The sequence below is a fragment of the Hippichthys cyanospilos genome, chromosome 1, assembly GCF_059441005.1.
Source record: "Hippichthys cyanospilos isolate Australia breed blue-spotted pipefish chromosome 1, RoL_Hcya_1.0, whole genome shotgun sequence".
NCBI classification, from domain to species: Eukaryota; Metazoa; Chordata; class Actinopteri; order Syngnathiformes; family Syngnathidae; genus Hippichthys; species Hippichthys cyanospilos.
In genome coordinates this window covers 4,260,539-4,284,290 of record NC_142369.1, presented here as the reverse complement: position 1 = coordinate 4,284,290, position 23,752 = coordinate 4,260,539, and the positions used below count along the sequence as shown (strand labels likewise).

Here is a 23,752-nt window from a genome sequence, read left to right as displayed (position 1 = left end):
GTACTCAAAACCTCGCCAAATTTTAGATTTTCAGAAAGAAAAAAAAAGTTGATTTTTCCCATGGTAAATATCACTCCCTATTTTTCAGTGTTTAGTCTATCTCAGTTCTACATTTGTGGAAAGTGTCAGCAAAATCACATTTCTAAAGGTCTTCTGGGGCGTAAAGAAAGGACATGGCTGTAGCTCCGCCCCTGTCCCTAGTTCAAATCAAACCCCGGGACATGGGACAAATGGTTGCGTTTGTCAAACTTGTATACCAAATAATGAAAAGTCCTTTATTGCCATCAGTACACGAATGCAGAGACAAAAATGTGACAAGAGAAGAGATCTGTACAACCAGCACACGCTCGCACACATCCAAAGTGCAACCAGCAGTCTTTCGACGGGACGTGAGGGGGTTACAGATACATGAGGGAATACAGTACTCACACAATGAGGTATAAATGTACACAAACTCGCACACGTGCAACTGAAAAAAAAAAAAAAAAAAAAAAACAGGTCCAAGTGCTCTCTCTCTCTCACTCTCACACACTTTTCAAAAGACAACACACCAGGTGAGCGCCGACGTTGGAACAAGGAGCATCCGTGTGGTCTCCAAGCACACTCGCCTTAGTCAAACTTTAGTTGGGTCGCATGGATGCTTGCCCCCCCCCTCCGCCCGACAACCACCCCGCTTTACTCGGACATTCAGTGTGTACATTAGCAGCGATTCTATTGGCTGAAAACCGATGGTTATAACGAGAGCCGCCCTCACTTCATGCATGGGGGCAGGTTAACCAAAAAATGTCATGCAAGTTAGAAAAATAGACTGCAAACCCACGAGACAACGAGAAATCAAAAGTTCATCTCCAGAGTAGGGGTTGATTTCACTTCCATTTTTTATTTCGTCTTTTCTAGGATGTGGAAATAGCAACAAAAAAAAAAAAAAAGCGGCAACCAAGACAACAGTAACATGAGCGGAGAGCCACTTGAGGGGTCCACCTCTTATTCCGTTCGACTTTTTTGTTTTTTTTTTTGTACCAGACGGGCGATCACCGGTTCTCACGGCTGGTTTTTCTGTGCGTGGCTCTCATCTCATTTGAAGCTGTCCCAATCCCACAGTTCTTGGCCCGACGGTAGCCTACGCCCCCCCCGCCCCCACCCGAAGAAGGCAGCGGTCGCCCCGCGTGTGCAACGGGCGGGCGGGCGGCCGCGGTTTGTGGAGATTGTGGCTGGAAGCTAGCGCTGCTTCTCTTTGACGTCTATCTAATGCTGCCAGTTTGTCACGTTTGGAAAGGCGTCCCCGGAACGGGGTGGCGGGCGCGCCGACGCATCGACTCAAACCCCCGTCCGCCGATCGATCGGAAGGCCGGGGCTGCGTCACGTGCTCGGCCCTCCGTTTTTTTTTTTTTTTTTTGTGTTACGTTTCTACGCTCGGAACCTCCGCGTCGTCCGCAAATCGGGTGGTTTGGCACCTACGTTGTTTAGTACTCGATCTTCTTCCCTTTTGTGACCGTCGCGTCTCTCCTTACGAGCAAAATAAAAACGGAACGCCAGCTCCCGACTTTTCTTCCCGCCATAAACAAAAACGTTTGATTTTTCTCGAATTCAAGGCACAAATGTCTTCCGGATATTCCAGGCTCTGAGTACGAAGACCGCGGCGCATCGGACCGTCTGCTCGCGTGTCGACTCGCCACCGTTCGCTCAGGGTTCAGAGACGCGTCTCGAGACTGCTCTGTCCAAACCAGCGAGAAAAGGAAACCAACATAAGCGAGACGAGAAATTCTAGTCCAGTTCGTTGTTTCTCAGTATTTTCCTTAAAACTCAAGTCATATCCACCAGTTCTTTTTGGCAAGCTACTTTTTTTTTCTTTCTTTTTTTTTTTTTTTTTTAAATAAGCACTAAGTACTGATAGATAGGATATAGCATACATCGTGGGTTTTTAAGTAGATGCGTCGGTTTTTTTTTTTGTTTTGCTTTTTTCCACTGTCATAGTATGGATTCAGGTATTTTGTCAGGTACTTTTCACTCATCTGTTTAAGGTTTACGTTAATGCAAGCAGGGACAGTCTTGCTGGAGACTCGGGTCGGCGAGGGCTGAGGGCGCGCTCATTACGAGACGCCGTTGACCAACGTTACGGTCTCGCCGCCAGCCGTCTTGCCTTTGCTGGGGGAACGCTTGGAAGGCGTTTGCTCGTCTGTTTTGCTGCTGGTCCCGTTCTCCTAGGAGAAAAAAAAAAATGGGAGAAAAATCAAGCGCGCTTGAATGATAATGTCATATTTATTTGTAAGTGTTTCAGTCCGTACCTTGGGTTCAGGACCAGTGTGGTTTTCCTTCAAGGGAAGGTTCTGTCTGCTCTGGGACTCCGGACGGGATATGTAGTCGGCCACAGTCACTAAAGCAGATTAAAACAAATTTTAGGGTTGACTGTATGAAAAAGGATTAGGGCGGGGGGCTGGCAGGATTCTCACTTTTACCTCAGAATTCTGACTTTATTCTCACTCCAATTTTCAATTCCAAAATGACAATTCTGAAAACGTCAGAATTAGGATTTTATAAAGACAATTTTGAGAAAGTCCAAAATATTATCCCAAATTTCAACAGACCCAATGTTTTTCCCTACATATCTATGTTTGAATCACATTCATTGAAATGCAAATGTGTTTTTTGCACTATAAGGCGCACCCAAAAGCCTTTTTTTTAAAAAGCTGATGGTGCGCCTTATAATCAGGTGCGCCTTATACATGGATCAATATTGAGATTCGTAGATGGGGAATGAACTGATGACGTAAGCTTTACCTGTTTCTTTTGTGTGTTTACAGTTGAACAAGGTTGCTCATATTGACAGAGTTATTATGCTATTGAGAGTTTAGAGTTATTATTTGAGTTATTGTTATTACTTTGAGTATTACTATATTGTGATTGAAAACGTTTTAAAATGTCATTAATTGAGGGTGCGCCTTAAATATGGAAAAAGTTTTAAAATATGTCATTACTTGAGGGTGCGCCTTATAGTGCGGAAAATACGGTAATGTCATTTACAAGGTTTAAAATGAATATATATACACTTCTAATTCCATATAGTATGCATCTGTTTAAAAGCGTTTGCACAGAAAGTCGCAAAATGCACTTTCATCAAGCGCCGACTTATCGCCCCTTTTGTCAATGAGGCCGCATGGATGCATTTTTCGGCGGACTTTGATGCATTATCAACAGTATGTTATTTGATATATGATGTAGAAATGCCACTGAAAGTACCGTAATTTTGTCTTTTTTTAATTGGACAGCCATGATCTATATAACCACTAAAGTCAGGGGTAGACTTATACGCTGAGAAATATTTTTTTTTAAAAACAATGTCTATTGTTTCTTCTTAGTGTAGAACAGTCCTCAAACTCATCACATTTCTCAAACTAAAGTTCGAATTCCGAAAAAAGTCTGAATTTTGACTTTAACGTGACAATACAGTTAGAATGCCGACTTAGAATTCTGAGATATATGTGAGAATCCCGCCAGCATTTTCTTTCTCTTGACTGGCCCTAATGTTCTTGCGTAGGATCGCGCATACGCGAAGGCCATCGCGCTCACCGCTATCAGTTGGCTGCCGATCGCGGCTGGCCGAGCCTCCCTCGGGGCGGCCGCCGCGGTTACGGCGGCGGCGGCTTCGGTTGCGGCGCTGGGGTCGGGCCTCTTCATCTAAACGCCCGACCGGCGCATACGAGTTAAGCCACTTTGGACCTTCGGTCTCGGCCGGGTCGAGGGGAGGGCGGCCGGTTTCTCACCCAGCCCGTTCTCGCTGGGCCCGGCCTGGCCGTCGGACTCCGCCGCCGCATCCATCACGCTGGGCTCCTGGTCGTTACGGCGGCGACGGGAGCGTCTCCGGCGCTCTCCTCCCGCGCCTTCGCTGACATCCGCGTCGGCCAGCTCTCCCTCGCCGTCCAGCAGGGCGTAAGGGTTGCTGTCGGGGTCCCGCAGCACTGAAGATGCCAAAACAAAGCCATTAGCCATTCCGTAGCTTTCGGGCTATAAGTCACTCGGAGGGCTGGGCGGTATGACCACAAAAAAAAAAATGAAGATTCTCAAATTTGTTCAATCCTTCTAGACCAGGGGTGCCAAATTCATTTTGATCATGGGCCACATCTTATAGTCTCTGTCGGCGGGCCATTGTGACCAAGAAGTCAAATCAATTTAAGGTATGTTCGTTGCACATTTTCAAACCAGAGGCCCTTAGAAACTGTTCAAAGGGGATGTTGGCAGCAAAATAACGTGTAAAAGTTAACGCTAACTTGCAAATTTGGTCTTGAAGTCATAATTAGCATTTCACGGGCCACATAAAACAATGTGGCAAGCTGGATTTGGCTCCTGTGCCTTGAGTTCGACACGTGTTCTAGACCATTACGATTTGGATCCAAGCAATGAACCCAACAAGGATTTATTGAAAGGTTTTGTTCAAAATATTTTGACAACAATGTATACAGATGTTACTCCGTTTTTCACATGAACATAAATAGCTTTCGCAAAAACAAAACTACTCATAGCTTGTGCATAACCTGAATAAATGCCGCAATTGGGAGTTGATTAGTAACTAATGTAAACATTCTTTGTAAAGCGCCAGTTTAGTTTAGCCACTTGTGCAAAACCTGCGTTTCACCATTTAGTTTATTTTCAAATCTGCGATTTTTAAAATAAACCGATTCATTGCCTAGTCCGAAGTCACTTTGCAGCCTATGGAAAAAAGATTAAAGACAGAGGAGAAAAAAAAAATGCCAGAATTCTAATTTCTGAGAATTAAGCCAACTTTTTTTTTTTTTAAACATTTTTTTTCTGAGAATAATATGAAAATTTCTCAACCATGGGAATTCTGACTTTATTCTCAAAAATCTCACTTTAAAATCTGAATTCTCAAATTAAAGTGAGAAATCAGACTTGAGTCTCTGAAAGCTGGCTTGATTGTCAGAACCTTCACTTTTAGGTCAGAATTCTGACCGAATTTTTTTGAAACTGAGAATGTTGACTATTCAGGATTCTGACACTTCTCAGATTACTCATTAGAAACAAGAGAGTCTAGACTTGTGAAAAGTTTCTCAAAATTTCGAAACATCAGGATTCTGACAAGTGAGTTCTACGCTCGTCGGAATTCTTAGAATAGTAAGATTTCTGACGAAAGTGAGAGTTCTGATTTGTTTCTCAGAATTCTCAGTTGTAAATTTGAATTGTGAGAAGTTGGAATTCTAACTCTTTAAAGTGACAGTTCTGACTTCAGTCAAAATTCTGACAACCCTCATAATTTATAATTCTTACTATTCTCAGAATTTAGACTATAGGTTCAGAATTCAGAGAATACTAAGAATCGCGATGTTAAAGTGTGTGACTTCTGAAAATAAAATCAGAATTTGGAGATCAAATTGAGACTTATTGCCAACTTTTTTCTTTGTTCCTCGACCGGCCCAATCCTCTCCTGTAGCAGCCAAGCGTTTTTCTTGCACAAAGAGTAAGGGGCTACCTGAACTGATCGAGTTGGAGGGTTTGGACCCTGGCCCGCCGCGTCCTCGTCCGGCGTTGGAGCCTCGGCCCCTACCGCCCCGTCTCGAACTTCGCTCCTCTCCGCCGATACCACGGGGTCGCTGGTCGCGCTCGTTTACTTCCTCTGACTCTGAGGCATTGGACAGCTCGGAGTTTGTGCCTGCAGAGAGAAAAAAATAAAATAAAATAATGAAGAAAGAAAGCTCGAGAGAAATCGAGTGAAGGGATTGCTGCTTTTCATCCCTACCATATCCCGAGTACATGCTGTTGGAGGCCCTGCGTCCGCGCCCGCGCCCCCCGTAGGTGCGAGAAGTGTGGAGCGAGTTGCTGCTCTCGTCGGTAAGGTAGCCTTTCTCTCGATCGGCCCCGGCGGGCCCGGTTCGATTGGGGGCCGTGCGGTAGCCCACCCCGATCTGGCGGAGCTGCTCGTCAATTTGGAGACGCTCCAGCCGAAGCTGCTCCACCTCCTGAAAACGGAAAATTCAACAAGGTGGTGATGAAAATCTCTGTACTGATTGTACATACTTGCTCGGGTCGGATGATGAAATCTACTTAATATGATTACCAGTAATGCATCATTTAAAAAAAAATGAAGATTTTAAAATGACCGTAATTCCAAAAATAAGACACACCCTTTATTTTTTAAGTAAGGCCAAGTAAGGTCAGTTGGCTGTTTGTAGCAAGTGCCCATTGCAGTTAAGAGGAGCTCGTGATAGCTGAGGATGTTACGGCATTATTTTCAATAAAAGAAGCGAGCAGACTGAACCACCTTCTGATTCCATCTTTGTTCACACACAGGAAGTAGCAGAGTGCTGGAACGGGTGCTTTACTAAGGTTCTAACTACTTCATAGTGGCATTTAAAGACATTGTTCACTAATTTAGTGATACGTTCATTTTTCATCTATAAATGAACTGCACCAGCCATTTTTAGACACTTTTTTTTTTTTTGACAATTTGACAATTTTTTTCCACGTACAATGAATACTTTGAAAAACATTCTTCCACTTGCTGTCAAATGAAAATGACAAATTGTGGCGACGGTTCAGAATTCACCATTTTGGGCTCATGGTAGGGATACTTTTCCATATTCTCAGATTACTTTACAAGGCTCCACGATGACGCCAACACTAAATTAGCAATTCCGAGAAGAGGCTGCAGAAAATAACGCCTTTTCAACTTTCGGATTTGTAAAAGTGGAGTGTTGGTTACGATATCATTTTGAGTGGCACCATAATTGATACTGTTAATAATAAATGTCAAGAACTACAAATTGCTGACTACGATCGCTTTTAACTGCCACACAAACGTCTTTGGAGCAAATTTCTGTCACGCCAACTTGTACTGGTTGACAGGGCGAGCGGTCATGACATACCGCTTCGACTTATCCAAGTAGTGGGCGGGCGCAGGCATTGCTGCGTCTCGTGTCTACGGTGACAGCTGTCTGCCAACGACAGCTGTAGCCCAAGGGAGGTGGGATGAGGGGGCGGTGAAGGGAATGAGGCACAAAGAGGGGCTTGGGGGATGGTGTCTGCTGCTAATTTTGGATGCAGAGGGTCCAGATAGGTGTAATCTAACCTCACGGCATACCGGTCACCCAATCCCAAAGAGATGGGCTATTAATAAAATCACATGAGGTAAGGGCAAAAACGTGGCACACTCAGCAGGATTGGCGCTGGGCAAGGGGGGGGGAAGGGGCCAGGCAAGTGATCTAAAAGAAGTTACCCGGTTCACAAATCACTCTACGCTCGAAGAAAAAAAAAAAAAGAAAAAAGCCACCAATAGGGGGCAGCAGGAGGGTCGCATTCACCTGGAGGTAAGACACGTGGTACTCCAGCAGCGCTTGAGCATTGCTGATGTTCTCCTTGGTCCCCACAAACACAAAGGGAACCATGCCCTGATATAGAGAAGGAAAAAGACAAAACAAGAACATTGATGATGTGCGTCTCGGCTTTCCTGATGATCGAAATAAACACACAGGGACGCTACGTGATACAGCTTGAAAGAACAAAACTTGGGAAACAAAGCTGAGGTCTCAATTGCAAACCATTAGTGGGGGGGGGGGAATAAACTCACAGCCAAATGCCATTAGCCAACAAACTGGGTGCATTGTAAGTGTCAATGTTAAAGCAGAAAGCACATGGAACATCTATACCTTGCTGCACTTCAGACATGTGTTATTTTCAAACTAACACAGGTGCTTTAAAGGGGAAGCAAAGTCAAAAATTGTCCTTACAATACTATGTTCTATGCGCTCCAAGTAGTCTAAACAAGAGACTAATAGAAAATTATTGGATTTGGGGAACATAAAATAAGCAGCAAATCCACGGGTTTTCATCCATTTTTGGTTGGAACCATTTTGTGATGTCGACTGAAAACGACTGTTTTTTAAGGGTTCAGAACACAACATTCACTGCTCATCTGTTTTCTGGCATTGATTATGTGAACTTTGCAAGCGGTTTGATTCATATTCTTCAAACACAATATCATCGGTGAAACGAGACTGAATGGTCATGAGCTGACGTGACAAAAGAACGAGATCCTGGATAAAAGCGGCCGAAATGAGTTTCCTCCGCAGGGCTCTCCCGTAGAGATAGGGTGAGAAGCTTGGTCATCCGGGAGGGAGTCAAGTGTCGAGCCGCTGCTCTTCCGCATTGAGGGGAGCCAGTTGAGGCGGTTCGGGCATCTGGTTACGATGCCCGTCGGACGCCTCCCTGGTGAGGTGTTCCGTGTGCATGGGAGGAGGCCCCGGGGAGGGAGGAGGCCCCGGGGACACCCCAGGACACGCTGGAGAGACTGTGGCTCTCAGCTGGCCTGGCAACGCCTCTGGTTCCCCCCGGACGAGCTGGCTGAAGTGGCCAGGGAGAGTCTGGGTTTCCCTGCTGAGGCTGTTACCCCCGCGACACGACCCCGGAGAAGCGCAACATAATGGATGGATGAAACGAGATTGGGTACATGGATTTAAAAAGAAAAAAAAAGTGAGGCATATTTTTTCTGCCTCGGTTACTCATTTCTTTTTAGCATACACTGTCAGGAAGAAGTCAAGTTAAACGCAGTAACAAATGTTCATGCTAGGTGTGGGAGGGAGCCATATAGGCTCGCAATAGCAGTCAGATGACTTTTCAAAAGGCAGTTATTTGATAGACTTTAGCCAGATTAAAAAAAAATAAATAAATAAATAAATAAAAAAAACACTACTGTGGTTTTGATGTCACTGTTTCATAAACCTATCTATCTAAAATTTGACTATTTCTAGAACTTAGGTTAAAAATTTTCCTAAAATGAAATATTTGAAAATATTAATCGAAAAAGTTTATTATTCTTTAATAAAGAAAAAAATAACAATTTTTTATTTGAATACCCAATTACTGGTTAGAGGCAGTCGCAGGATAGGTGAGAACCAAATATTGGATAGCTGCAGCCCTACATAATATTAATCAGAATGTTGTATTTAGACTCTCGGGGGCGCATAGACCATGTTCTCATCAAGAAAATTCTCGACTTAGCTTTCCATTTAAAGCGACGGGGAAAACGGGTGCAACGGTCCATTCACCTCTTTGCTGCCGGCTGTGTCGTCCCTGCCTGACCCCTGCCTGCCTACCTCCTCGCGGGGAAGCTTTTTGTCGTTGTCCCCCTCGATCCTGACACGGACCACGCCCGACTTGTCCACGATCTCCTGTATGACTTTGCCGTTCTTGCCGATGACTTTGCCTGCGCAAGAGACGAGATCAGAGGTGGCCCGGCGCGGCGCTGAAGACGCCGCGGCCTGCAACACGGGCTCCGTTTGGAATGCGCTCTTACTCACCTACAAGGTTCCTGGGTACCTGAAAGAAGTCTTCTTTGAATTCGAGATACTCTCGAGCTTGCTTCACCGCCTCTGGAGTCTGGAAAACAACACAAAAGTTAAATAAAACCGCAAAGTGACCCCAAGAAAATAATTTTAGCCATACCTCCCCATAGATCCTGAAGGTACAACTTTCTTCTTCCAGCTCGATAGCGGTGACGCCGGGTACTTTACGGGCCTGCTGGATGTTTGCGCCGTGAGAACCAATGGCGAGACCCATCAGGTCCTCTCTGACACGAACCTCCTCTTGGTACGCTGAAGCTAACTGCTTACTTGTCTGAAAGAGAGCGGTTTCAAGAAATCGACAAGACGGTGGGTAACTTGTATGCAGAGCGCACAACAAAAGGTATGGCTTACCTCCAAATGTTTGGTGGCTTCCTCGTTACGGGACATGAGCATAAGCTTTGTACGGATGCTCCGGAAATGCATGTCGCTGAGAAGTGTGGCACGCTTTATCGTGGTTTCATTTGTGGACTGAGAAAGGCAAGACGAAAGTATTACAAATGGGAAATTGTGTGCGCGTTGGACATGTGTGTGATCATTCAGCTCGAGCTAAACCTACTTAGAAAAGCCACCTTGTACAAAGAACGCAAGGCTAATATTGGCATGAGGGACAGACCAAAATATTTTTAGGTGTGACATTGATTATTATTGGTAAAGGAGACATAACTAGTGATGGATAAACGAAGCTTCATGAAGCACTTGCGGTGTACGACTTCTCTTGATGGCAATATTGGTTCAAAGTGGCATTGGAGAAAGTATATATTTTCACTGCACTCTCAGGAGTAAAATGAAAATATTACAGATTATTCATGGAGCTTCATTTTCACATAACCACTGAACCAAATGGGAAAAATATAGTGGCATCAAACTTAAACAGGGAACAATTTTTCAGACAGATGAGTACTCAATTTTTGAGTGGTCAGTGATCCTAAATATCAATACTACCCTAAAAAATAATGACCTAATTTTAAGGAAAGCTCAATCTATTCCAAAATAGCATTTTTCCGAAAGAGTTTGTGAAAATGGCAATATTTTAGTCTTCTAATCTGTAATTTAAAGTTGGTGTTTGTAAGACACTACTACTAGTATCGCCTTCCAAGATATTAGGTATCAGTACTCGACCATCCCAACTTTCAAAGACACAAGATTCCAATTGCTTGTGGAAATTGCTATAAGCATACGCTTACAGAGGAATCAAACAGATTAGCATTTCTCTTTTTTTTTTAATCTTGTTTATATTAAAAATACTAACAAAAAGTTTAGTGCTCGCAAGCTAATTGGAATTTTCTGTGAGATAACTCAACAGTAAAACTACTCCATATTTGCAGCCCAAGTCAAAATTAAAACTTAGACAAGTAAATAGCAAAGCTCCCATTTGTTGTTTTTTTGCAGTAATGTCAAAAATTAAAATGAAATGATAATCTTTCACACACAGTCTCTTTTATCCCTCTAAATGTATCTTTTACACGCATTTTTTTTTTCCAACGCTGATATCGATTCAGTTCAAGCTGCTAAATATCTGTTTATCCTATTCTTATTGGAAACGTGTACCAAGTACTAACCAGCACTATGAGCTCGTGTGTTTGGGCACAGAAGAAGATGCAGTTGGCGCCGATTGCTTTCCTAAAGTCTTTATGAATGTTGTCGCCTGCACAGCTGTTGATGACAAAAAGAGCGAGAGAAACTCAGCACAGCTGATAAATAACATCAGCAACAAATTGCAGCTACGACTCTCACATATCCCTCAGATCCTCCGGGACAGGGATGGTGACTTTGTGAAAGGAATTTCGCGAGGAAGGGCTGTTGGGGTTGAGAGGCCGGATGCGTTCGGCTGTGACAATCTCGTTGTAGGTGGCGTCGCAGGCAGCATATTCGATCACGTAAAACTGAAAGAAAAAAAAACAAAACAAAACAAGAACATTTGCATTACTAGGAATTAAACTACTCTGCTTTAAAAAGAAAATGATACAGCATGGTTTTGTTGTGTTTTAGCTCTGGTTTTGCTGGCAGCACAAACGCAGAAACACAATAAAACCATTGGTAAATGTGATATTTTTTGTTATGGTAGTTATGCTTCAAAAAAAAAAAATCTAAAATAAAAGGACGTGAATGATGTTCATCAAGGTCATGGCAGAACAGGAGAAGCATTCATTGAGAAAAAAATCTGAAGTCCAACTTTCAAAGTTGCAATGTGACAAGTGGCCACCATCTTTGTGGAGTTTTATAGAAAACATAGTACGAGCACTTCAAATGCTTAACAAAAATAACCCATTAAAAAAAAGCTTTGGTATATGAACTATTCTGCTGCAATAATTTACCATGTGTTAGTTAAGTCATGTTTTTAGGGGAAATATCAACACTTGACACATGACGCAAATTTGGACCCATTTTACGTCCCAGGATTTGGGCTTGTCCGGAAAACTGGTGGCTATTTTTCCCTGAAACCTTTCAGACAATCAGAAAATGGGGCTCCCCGAGTAAAAGACAAAATGGAATAACTGGTAGCCAGGTTTTCTTAAGGCGATTTCAAATATAAAAAATTCCTCAAAAACGGCATTTCTTTTCACCCCAACACAAAAGGTTCAATGCCTCTGAAACGCTTCAAAAAGTAGCAATGGCCGATCTAAACGCACTTCGCATTTTGACATATTTTCTATTAGCTTTTAAACCTTGTCACGTTTCGATTGAAAGATGTCATATACGGCAAAATAAAAAAAAAAGGGGGGGGGGGGTGGGTGCGCTTTACTGACCTCGCCTTTCATCATTCGGACCCGAGCCAGCCACCAGCCACACGGCTCCTGTTCATTGGCCCGGGAGTAAACCTGCGAGAAGAGACAAAGAAAAAAAAATCATGACCTCATGTCGTGTGGATGTTCATTAAAAAAAAAAAAAAACAGGAGTGGCACAGACTGGAGGACTTACCTCCACCTCCTCTCCTTCGCCAATTTCCTTGTTGTAGTCTGTTGGAGGTGGCAACCGCACGTCGCTAAAGGGCAACTGTCGCTCTGGCTGCCAGCTTCAGTAAGACAAAAACACAAATAAATGACAATCAACGCATTTTCTTTGCTGGCGCCATAACAAGCCTAAATAAATAAAAAAAATAATAAAAATATATAATATATAATAATATATTAAAAAAAAATAAACGACTGAAGTTCAAAAATGTTAATCAACATTGTGAGTTATGTTATACCTTTAAATAGGATTTTTAAGTGCCGTGCTGGCACAAAGTCCTATAAACTACTCTGGAAGGTGATTGAGCTGTAAGGGTCAATTTTATTTTTTAGGAGACATTGAAAAATTCCATCAATAGCACTCGTGGGAGAAGAATGTTAGATAGGCCTTAAAAAATGAAAATATTACACATTGTATTGATTTTGATTCTATTCATTACCAACAGTGTTTTTCAAATGGGAGGTGAAGTTTATTTGCATGAAATTTTACAGGTTTTCTGCAGGTATCATCAAATCTAATTGAGTGCTCTTTAATGTTGTGACAGAAACAGTAGATATTTTCAAATAAAGAGCGAACCAATTGGAACATTGAGCAACTTGCTGTTGAATAGTGTTAAGACTCCCTGGCAAAATCTTGTACATCTTTATTTCATGAAGATTAACACATGTGGTCATTGTCATTCATGCCTTGATTTTCCAGAAGACAAGCCAGAAATCAAACAGATGATGTTACACAACCCACCCTACGGAATTATTGAATAAATTCCACAGGAGATGGCAGTATAAACGTGTAATAAATCTCACAGGTTAACCTTAATTAAAAAAAAAAAAAAGCTTTGGGGTATATGACAATTTTTTTTGACTGGGGTACAGTTGAAAAAAAGTTGAGATCCACTGGTGATAAAAAATGAAATAAATAAATAAAACATTCACTTATTTAACGCACACAACGTAATGCAATAGGCTTCTAATTCAGTCATTAAAAGTAAAACATTTTAAGGCGGTTACAAAAAACGTTAAAAATAAAAGCTAAGTAAATCAACAAAAAAATTACCTTAGTAAAAACCAAGAAAATAACAAACCAGACTTTCAAAAATATGATTTAAAAAACAAAGATCTTCAATCGGGCACAGGAAAAAAAAGAAGATGGGTTTGAAACATTTTGAATCTTTGTTTATTCTTATTGTTCACTAATAAAGGAAACCAGGATATCGGAGAACTACTGTATTATATGGATAAAAGAAATAAAGAGGGAAAAAGATGCTTTTTAATGCCGTATCTTCCAAAGAAATAAGCAACACTTCGAATACTGGAATAACTGCCATGTGTTTCATTCAAGCCTGTACTGCGCTAACATGTGCTCATGGTCTTTGAGAAAGTAAAAGGTGTGTGTGTGTGTGTGTGTGTGTGTGTAGGGGGGGCGGGGGGGTATCTTGACACAGGGTGGCTTGCTTCCCAAAAACAGCACAGCCCTGCATACCACGGGCGCGCCACTATTTTTAGGGTCACCCTGCGCTGTGCTGCATTCACAGCCAAGTAGATAAAACGGGTCCAGCGTGTGCGCTGGTAGGATGTTAGCCATGCGGGTGGGGCAACCACTAAGTGGGGGGCTCAAGTATATGGACAGCTGCATTCCTAGCACAGGTGCCCAAGAGGAACATTTTGCCTAAAGAACCAACCAGAACCGATAGCGCTCACTCAATCACAACATGGCCACTTCCACACACGCTCCAGGGATTTCAAACTTACTTGTTTTCAAACACGATGGTGAGCGAGTCATCGTGGACGTCCTTGATGTACCCCTGAGTGAGGGAAGAACAGAAGAGGTGTATTTTTATTGCCACAATCACTTGCATCGGTGTATAAACAACATTTAAGAGCAAGGTTGTTTGTTTTTTTTTTTTTAAGAAAGTCATAACAGCGACATAAACTCCTTCGCTGTGATTTCTGACAGCGTGGAAATGTCACACGGAAAACAGCATACTCTCCTTGTGAGCTTGCAGGGCTACAATGGGCACGGATATTTTAATCAACGCCATTGTGAGGGGAGCAACGTTTGTCGTGGCAAAGCTCAATAGACACTCCTGAGAAATGGCGAGCCAGAAGCAAAGTGGGGGGGTGTGGCTGTGACGTGCTTCATTGTGAAACAGCACCCTAGAAGGGACATACAGTAAGCGGCATCCATGTTGGCAAGTCATGGAGTCACCTGCTGGAAAATGTGCGTTGTCTCACTGCGGGAGACACATTACTTAACATTTACTAATGGTCCGGAAAGGGTATCGGGTAAAGTATCAGGGCCTGACCAATATGGATTTTTTTTGGACCGATGTCAAATTTTTGGAAGACAAAAATACAGATATAAATTGCTCCATTTTGCCTGCGTCCCAGACGCATAACTTCTCCCGGGACACACACACTTTCGAATCCAAGTGTGTCCCTTGGACGCATCTTTTTTTTTTTTTTAACCTGAAAATATTAATCATTGTCCATCTACTCTCTTTTTCCCAACAAAATTTGACAACTTCCGAACATTATTAACAACTCCGTTCGCCATTTTGGCATGATCTTGCGAAAAAATAACGTCAATCGAGAAAAAAAAAACTAAAAGAACACCCGTTTACAAAAATACTGGCACTGGTGAGACGAAACGTGAGGCAGTAATAATCATGTAGGTGACATTTTGATCGTTGTAACAACCATGTTTCCGGGGGGGAAAACTTCAAAATAAAATCACCCCATTGCTGTTCGTTTGATACCTTAATTGATTTCTCGTTTTATTTTGAAGCGCTGTTTGACTTCCTTTATAACGACGCGTGTCACCATGGTACATGCTAAGGCCTGATCTGCAGTACTTGGGTAAAAACTTCCCCAATTAAAAACAAATTCACTTCAGAGCGCACATGCCGAATACGAGTAATTAGTATCGTATTTCATTGCTACTGTATTTGCTTCCCATGAACAACGCGCACATGGCTAATTAATATGGTAATTTATTCATGGTATTACGTGAGAGAAAGAGGGGATCGGCCGGAGTTAAAATCGCTGCAGGAGGTCGTTAAGTAGCGACAACGTGTTAAAAATATGATTTTGAATTGACTTCAAGTGTAACTCCGTAGAGTCTTAGATCGAGCATCTGGATCAGGAGTTTCAAACTGTTCTGGCCCGCAAATGGGTTTAATCCGGACCACGAGATGATTTTGTGAAGTATAAAAAAGAAACAAAATATTTAATAAATAAAAAAAACCTGAAAAGGTTCTATGATTCATACTAATGTTAATATTTTACTATTGATAGTGACGCTGTACTTGTTTTAGACTTCTTTTATCAAGCTTAAACGGGTTTGACACTATTGCCGTAACTCATCAAGTTGTTCAATAGCCCTTCAACGGTGATACGTTCACGGGCAACAAACTTGTCACAAAATATAGCTCAATGCAGTAACATAAAAATCTTAGTGATATAAAAAACGGATTCACGCACTTCAGGGAGCGTGTGAGATCCGGACGATATCATCTGCAGGTATCAGCAAATCAAATTTAATGATTTTCACAGCCATTATAGGAACAGAAAGATTTTCATTTCAAATTAAGAACATATTAATTGGAGGATAACACTTATTGCAAAACTGTATTATAACTCCTCGAGGTAGAAAAAAAGTCCTTATTTTAAGAAAGTTTATTTGGACGCGCAGTGTCATTAATAACACAAATTCCCAGCGGATGAACCAAAAATATAAACAACATTACATAAGCTATTATCTGGAGTTCTGAATAAAATACAGCTGGAGGTACCACTACAAATGGAGTTTTTAAAGTTTAATGAATCAGACCTGGATGGCAGAGCAATCTGTTTTAATGTCTTTTCACACGATTGATATGTTACACTAGAGTTTACTCATTTGCGTCAAGGCCAAACTTGTCACCCGGTAAAAGCAAATGACAGGTGAGGCTGCTGAAGGAGAGTAAATTTAGGCTGGGGGGCCTTCGAAACATCCAACACACGGGAGCAACTAAAATAAGAAAATTGCTAAAAGTTATGACTATAAGACTAATGGACGGTTAGTTTATTCCATTCCTTATTATTGCCAGCATTGAAAAGCGTCGTAATAGCTTCTCAAAAACAGGCTGAAAGCAAAAACGTCCAAACTAAGGCCTGTGGGCCATTTGCGGCCCACTGTCCAGTTTTAAGTGGCCCACGACACACATTGAAAATGACATTTGTTAATATATTTTTCTTTGCTTCAATTTATTGCTAATTATGCTTATTTTGCAAATAATAATGTTTGTTGGCAAATGTCTGTATCAAGGTCCAAATTGTGAACACATGACACGATTGTGTCCCAGGTAACTTCACTGATTGCTCCTGTTTTGTTTCTCAGCGTTGACATGCTTCATTGCTGATATTTTGAGATGAGTTTCGGGATCTCTGAACACCACAAAATCCAAATTATTCATATTAAATAAATATGTGCCGCTATCAAAACATTTTAATGGGTAAACAATGCGCGATTGTGTGCTAGTCTGATAATGCCTTAAAAAAATTGTGGCCCTTGCATCCATTCATTTTCCCTTGTGTGGCTATCGTATGAAAATGTTTTGTCCACCGCTGTGCTCAAGTGAATTCTCTGATTTCACGTATCTGTCGACTTGTTTTCAATCAAAAGCTTCGTTAGTGCAATCACAAACACGTGACCGCGCAGCCATGTGTCTTCACGCTTTAGCCGAATTGAAACTGAAAGCGACAGTTTCATTTGGTTAGCTTGAAATGTAGCATCTACCTCCTCCGTGCTCCGGCACTCTCGTAACGTGTCCAACTCCACGAAATGCCACTTTCACAAGCCACGGGCACATGTAATGGAGATGCTCGTGTAGCCGTTTGGCAACCGGGCACAAATCACGCTGACAAGCATGACGGGAATTGCAAAGTAGCTCGAGCTAGCTGCGCCTAGCTGCTGCTAGCTGCCCACCCCACAATGACCAAACGTGCTGGGACGCCGGAGCAAAAAAAAAAAAAAAACTCGAATCCAGCCCGAATGGTCTCGCGGCGGTTTTGCCGACGAGCAACGTCTTCACGGCGGAAAGAGCAAAAAGTTTGCTGGCGGCGAGCAATAACTCGAGCGGAGCCCGGTTACCTTATAGAAGGCCCCATTCGAGCCGCGAACTTCCACGGCCAGCCCGTCCATAGTCGTCGGTAGCTCCCCACGGCTGTGCTTGTCTGAAGCCGCGACGACTCCGTCGGGTAACGTGAGCACCCCCAGCTTCGCCGGCACTTCGCCGCTCCCCGGCCGCTTGTGGATGTCCAGTGTTTCGGGTGGAGGAGGGAGGGAGGAGGGGGAGGAGGTTGAAGGGCTTGGGGGAGATGGGTGTGATGGTGTCAACTAAATCAACGCAGGCGCCGCTTTACGGAGCACCGGGCTCGGATATGCTCTCGTCTCAAAGCCGCCGGCGGCGCAAAGGGCACGGACGCGCGGCTGCGTGGGTGTCGACTTGCCGGAGGGAAGCGAGGCGACGACGCTCCGGCAGGCAGGAACGGTTAATTAGCCGCGCGGCTAGCTACTATCAACACCTTGATCCAGTCGGTAGCAAGCTAGCCACGGAGAGGGAGAGCCTCCGTGCCTCGAGTGTGGCGCAGTCGCGGTGGTGAACAAGTGAGGAAAAAGCCAAACGGTCTCCGAAAGCCTGCCGTCAATTGTTCACGGACCTTCGTTCGGCTTCCCAAAGAGGCGTCTGCGGTGCACTGGGCGGCGGGCGACACCTTGCCGGAGCTAGCAGCGCTCTCCAACTCACGCCGATCGAGTGAATCGCCGAGGGTCTGAATGACCTCAAACCCCCAACGAAGCCCCGCCCCATACGGAGCTCTGCGCTCTGATTGGTCGAGAGCCTTTGAATCGAATGATTCAAGGATTCAAAGGCTTTCGATTATGAAAAGATAAACCAGGTAAGATCATAATTTCGCAAATACACTGTCGGAACGAAACTTTACGCCGATTCAAAGCAACGGATTACGAGCAATATTTTTCATTAAACGTTAACTAAATGAGAACCTTAATAATTATCATCTAGCATGAATTACATTTAAAAAGAAAGCAAAACGGAATTGATAAAACAATTAATTGATCGCGTATATTAAACATGAATTGAAAATTAATTCATCTTTTTCTATTGAGAAACGTGATCCTTTTAAGCAATATAATTAAATATCAATTAAATGTACGATTTGCTTCCCGAAACGGTGACATTGAGGTGTTGTGCCTCACTGGCCACGCCACAGAAAAATGACTGGCTACTCCTCTGCTTATAGTGAGTTCTAAAAATACCAAGAATGAACATTGACATTATTTTTGGGAGTTTTAGTAATTGGGTTGCTAGTACAGTATTTTTTTGTTTTGTTTTTGGGTGTAGTAATATGTCAGCAGACATATTTTTGAAACACACTCCACACCAGTTTCTCATTTCGTCAATTGTTGTCTTTCATTAATATGTTATTTTGTTTGGGTTGGAGTTTATTACAGATTAAAAAAGGAGACCGGTCATTTTGATTGTTTTCCTAAGTGACAAACGAAAAAAAAATCCCGCGTCTTCTCGCGAGAGATAGGCGACCTCGCACGTTGTTTGTACCACGTGTCTCATTTCGACCAATGACAAGTCTTTCCTCAGGCGCGCTACTTGAGTCAGGAAGATTCTTCCTTCCCTCGTAAAAGTGGAGCTAAATAGGCTAATTTCTGCCCAAAAATGAGCGCTGATCCCGGGCCCGTTGATGGATTGGCGTTTGGAAACGAAGACAATGTGTATCAGCAGGGTGAGAAAACAAACTCGGGTTGTTTGGTTGTGACGAAATGCAGACAAACTTGCTAACAAAATGATATGTCGTTGGACTCCCGCACAGTTTTGGCCTCGTTTCCGCTATGTGACGTCACAGAGGATAACCTGAGCCAGAACCCCCAATTCTTTAAACTCCTGACCAGTCTGGCACATCATGTGGATAAAACTGGACTCACTGCCCCACTGAAAGTAGAGCTGGAGCGAGTACGAACATGCCTTTATTGTGTGAAATAAACGTCACAATTTTAGTTCCTGCAATTGTTAATTTGTGTCCGACAGTATTTGTTGCTTTTTTTTTTTTGCCCTCAGACCCAGCAAGAACTGCTGAGCCAGCGACGAGTCTGGCTGCAGTCAGAAAGCCTCTACAGAGCGCTACAGGAGATGATCCTGGACCACAAAGTCAGGAGGCATCATTCCACCATGCCACCTGACGAGAACATGGTATAGTTATTAACACACAGTACGTGGTCCCCAAACTTGTTATTACCACAGATCGGTCCTAGACAATTGTGGAGGGGGGCAAAAACATAAACCATGATTTTAATGGTGCAGCCCACTTGGGAATAGATTTTACTCTGTGCGGCCCACAAGCTAAAACAAGTTTGACACCCCTGCAATAAATCATTATTTAAGTAGTCCTCCTGTTATTACCTGTTAGAAGCTGTCTTTTAGTTTGAAGTCGGAGGCTCTTCTCCTGCCTCTTCGCCGAGCCTTTACCAAATACATTTTCCAAAAATGTCTTCCACATTTTGCTAGTGTGGAGTGTAATTGCAGTCAAATAAGATTTTTTCATCCTTTTTTTTAAGTTTCAAAAAGTTTTTTCAGTTTTAGACTAAGCTGTAACCGTGTAACCGTAACCCATATAAACGCCTTAAAAAATAATCAACAGTTGTTGAAAGTTTATGTATTTTGCTTTTTCTTTTGTTAATATTAAAAAGTATACAGGTTTAGGTATACAATTTTTATAGATAATAATCGTATTTATATTCAGCGCATTGAGTAGGAGGGGGGGGCGCAAAATGTTTTCTCTTTCTTGGCGGGTGATTGAGAAGCAAGCAAAAGTTTGGCTCTCAAGTGACAGAAACTAATCAAAGAGAATCCAGTCAGTTTTCAAAATAAAGTTTTTTTTTTTTTTTTTTTAAATATCTTTCAGATTCAGATAATACATAAAATGTTAACAATTATTTCGGATGCGGCCCGGTACCAGTTGATCCACGGACTTGTACGGCGCTGCGAACCAGCGGTTGGGGACCCCTGCTATATATGAAGAAACATCTATGAATCCAGTTTAACGCTTTCGCTTTTTGACATGTTCTCAGTTTTACGAGACCGTGGAAAAATGTCTTCTTGTGGCCCAGTGCGCACGACAACTGGATCCGAGCAACACCGCCAAAAAGGATCAGCCCTCCATTCTGGGTTTGACCCCCCAAGATATCATGAAGCTCATGCCGTCTGAGAAAGTATGTGATGAAAGCACACTCTGCAAAGGCTAATTTTCAATGACGGCGTCATTTGTTTCTTCCTCATTGACAGAATATACAAAAAATCAAGCAAAATTTGCCCGCCGCGGTGGAGAATCACCTCAAGGACAAATGTTTGAGTTTCGTCTCCTACTATCAACCAAAATGGGGTTCGCTTCCTGTTTGACGCGTGCGTCATCATGTTAGCAACTTCTTGCGCAGCGGTGTTGCTTTTTCTCATTTTTAGAAAATCAGAGCGAACGTCTGAAGAGCAGCAAATTTTCTCATCTGTCTGCGCAACTGGAGGACGACAAAAAAAAGGTTGAGCGTCTGAAGGAAAGTACCCGGGAAAAGAGAGCACTTCTCCAAAGGCAGACCCAATTGTACCTTTCTGTAAGATCCATACAGTTGGTATTCTTGGGAGAAACTCACACATTGCGCACGATTTGAAAAAGTGCACTGATTGAAACATGTGGCGTGTAGGAGATGATAAAGTGTGTCCAGCTCCTTCAGTCTTTCATCCTGGAAAACCGCTTGAAGATCCAGGCCGATTTGGACAGGAAGAAGTTGGACTACTTGGAAAACAAATGCGAATTAGTCTGGCAAAAAATCAAGTAAGGAACAGGCTTTGGGATTTTTTTTTTAATTGTACTTTGTTTTTATTTCATCTTAAAGTATTTTGTGTGATGCGGTACCGTTGAATTAGTTTGCATTTGGCCTGTTCGATACTACAGTGCGAGTATTCAACTTTTGACTGGTCAGACATTGCCTCATTTTGTGATTGGATCCATCGGGGGTTATTTATAAACCCGCGGATCATGGAAAGTCTACTTAAAAAAAAAAAAAAATCCAATGTGGCGTTTCCGTAAAATGTCATGAAATTACCAAAGGTGCTCGTATTGACTTTCATCGGGAACGCCAATAACATGATTTATGAGACCAGTCATTGGTATCGGTATTTTCCCATCCCTAATTTTGTTCTCGTTTTTATTTTTGTGAAAACGTGTCAATTTATTTTTCATTATACACAGTATATAAGTTTGAGCTTAAAGGGACAATGTGTAAGATTTAGAGCATTTTTCATTACGGGCAGCAGGAGGTGCTGCATTTCCCATTGTCCGTAGCAATAACAAACATGGCAGCCATCTCACACGTAATATCATTTCATGATAACTAGACCGACCATTATATTTAAAACATACTGTTGATTGTTAAGAACACATTTAATTGCAAGATATTTTAAAAATGTATTACTTAATTTATTCATTTTTAATGAAAAACATTGCCCCTTTAATACATATTTAGAGCATTGTACCAAAATGAATACATTTAAAATTAAGCCACTAATATCATATAAGAAATCATAGATGAAAACAAGGGATACTGTTAAATTTATAGTGTCGTAAATGTGAGAGGCACTTTCATTTTTTTTAATACATTCATTTATTGTATTTCGTTGGCAAAAATTATTTTTCATTTTTTGTGAGTTTTCATTAGCGATAATAACAATAACCCCGGTAAATTGAATTTCTTAACTCTTTCTTTGCCAGCAACAAGAATTCTCGTCATGTAAAATACTTGTTGTCTGCCAACGGCTCCGTTTTTTTTTTCTTTTGTAAATAGCGATGGCACTTGTGGCTAGCGCGCCTCTTAATTATTATTTATTGAACACTAGTCATTAAGTGTGACTATTTTATTGGAGCGTCGCTCTCGATAAGATGCGGTCAGCGATAACGCTTTTCCGATAACGCTTGGCACTAAAAGACTTCATACATTTTCCTCATTATATTCCTTTTCGTTCCTTCATTTTTAGGGGCGACATGGTGGCAATTCAGCTGGAAACATACACGGCTGACACGATTTCTACTCACAAAAAAATAAGGCAAGAGGAGTTTTGGGATATCAAACTTTGCATTTTAAATCCGTTTTTTTTTTTTTTAAACCATATTATGCATTTTTTTTATATATATATATCCTGCCCGAATTGCAGAAATAAATTGCAGTCAGAACTGAGCACCTGCCAGGTGGAGAAAGCTTCTCTGGAGTCCGACTTGTCCTCCTTTGAGATCTTGGGCGAGGAGTTTGAGGACCTGGCTCGGCAGTACGGCAAAATACGAGAAGAAATTGATAATAAAAAATGGGCTCTGGAGGAATTAACCAAGTTCAGTGCTTGATCATCAGGCTGACACCTGGGGTTTGTATAAGCATTCAATGCTACGAGGATTAGAAGTCCTCAGGCGCTTGAAATTTTGAAGATACTTGTATCGTATTTGAGTCAACCTTCATTGGTGGATTTGCACTGTTTACGTTCCTTTTTGTTCCTCTCCTAAATAAACATTGAGTGGGTTGACATTGAATTGTTATTATGGTACAGGTAGCTATGTTATATACTTGTGACCCGAGAAAGATCATTAGATTTCAATTAATTAGTCGGAAAATTACGCAGTTACTCCAAATATGTCCTCTCGGGTTTCCCTTTTACTTTTTTTTTCAATTAAATTTGAAAAAACGATACACATTTTACATCAAAAAACAATAACAGGGATGTGAAAACAAATTTTTATATATAAAAAAAATAAATACTACATGTAAATCTGTAGGTGCCAAACTGTAGATATGTACAGACTACTCTTAAGTTGTAATATCACTATTCACCACTAGATAGCAGGCATGGTTTACTCTTGCTCAGGGTCTTATGCTGTATGATATGAGTGGGCCTAAATACAAAGAGTCCATTGACCTGTGGGGAAATAAAAAGCTTTATTCAACAGAATATGCCCGGATTTTTCATAAAATACATCATTGAGAAACATGACATTAATTTCAGTATACATTACACAAACAACATGTGTTAAGTTTTTGTTTCATGTTTTTTTTAAGTAAAATATGTGACTCGAGTGAAAAGGTTGGAAATTGCTGACGAATGCAGGAAAATCGCAAAAAAAACGTGAGAACAGAATAAGAATTTAATTGTGTGGTACAACTATACAAATGACAATACGCTTGAATCTTGAAATGGAATTATAATATGTAGTTGACAATAACGTCCACAAGAGGGCAGAAAGTGAACATCCTGGAAAAAAATATTTTTTGTGCAAAGCTGCAATCAGCTCATAGTTTGCAAATTCTATTTTGGTAAAAATCCATTTGTATCGGTTGGCTCCAAATTA

At 41.9% G+C, this 23,752-nt stretch overlaps 2 protein-coding genes across 4 annotated transcripts; one reads left to right on the top strand and one right to left on the bottom strand.

Moving 5' to 3' along the window:
- Positions 1–860: 860 nt before the first annotated feature.
- fxr2 (FMR1 autosomal homolog 2) lies at positions 861–18,124 on the bottom strand. Of its 3 annotated transcripts, XM_088425893.1 has the most exons (18): positions 17,792–18,124; positions 17,433–17,649; positions 14,051–14,103; positions 12,270–12,363; positions 12,098–12,169; positions 11,085–11,233; positions 10,910–11,003; positions 9,702–9,818; positions 9,451–9,621; positions 9,306–9,384; positions 9,054–9,211; positions 7,311–7,397; positions 5,750–5,969; positions 5,483–5,662; positions 3,762–3,956; positions 3,568–3,675; positions 2,286–2,374; positions 861–2,201 (listed from the first exon to the last, which is right to left on the bottom strand). In XM_088425893.1, exons 2-18 carry the CDS (start codon positions 17,481–17,483, stop codon positions 2,091–2,093), a joined length of 2,028 nt encoding a protein of 675 aa, XP_088282019.1. In that variant the 5' UTR covers positions 17,484–17,649; positions 17,792–18,124; the 3' UTR covers positions 861–2,090. The 3 variants fall into 3 exon arrangements, with proteins under 3 accessions (XP_088282019.1, XP_088281946.1, XP_088282103.1); XM_088425820.1 differs by having other exon boundaries at positions 17,433–18,124; XM_088425977.1 differs by having other exon boundaries at positions 9,102–9,211; positions 17,433–18,124.
- Positions 17,918–22,932, top strand: haus4 (HAUS augmin-like complex, subunit 4). The gene is made up of 10 exons (XM_088426097.1): positions 17,918–18,238; positions 18,958–19,099; positions 19,187–19,326; positions 19,432–19,563; positions 20,442–20,582; positions 20,656–20,752; positions 20,830–20,975; positions 21,066–21,196; positions 22,396–22,464; positions 22,573–22,932. The coding sequence occupies exons 2-10, from the start codon at positions 19,033–19,035 to the stop codon at positions 22,754–22,756; spliced, it is 1,107 nt and encodes a 368-aa protein (XP_088282223.1). The 5' UTR covers positions 17,918–18,238; positions 18,958–19,032; the 3' UTR covers positions 22,757–22,932.
- Positions 22,933–23,752: the final 820 nt, after the last annotated feature.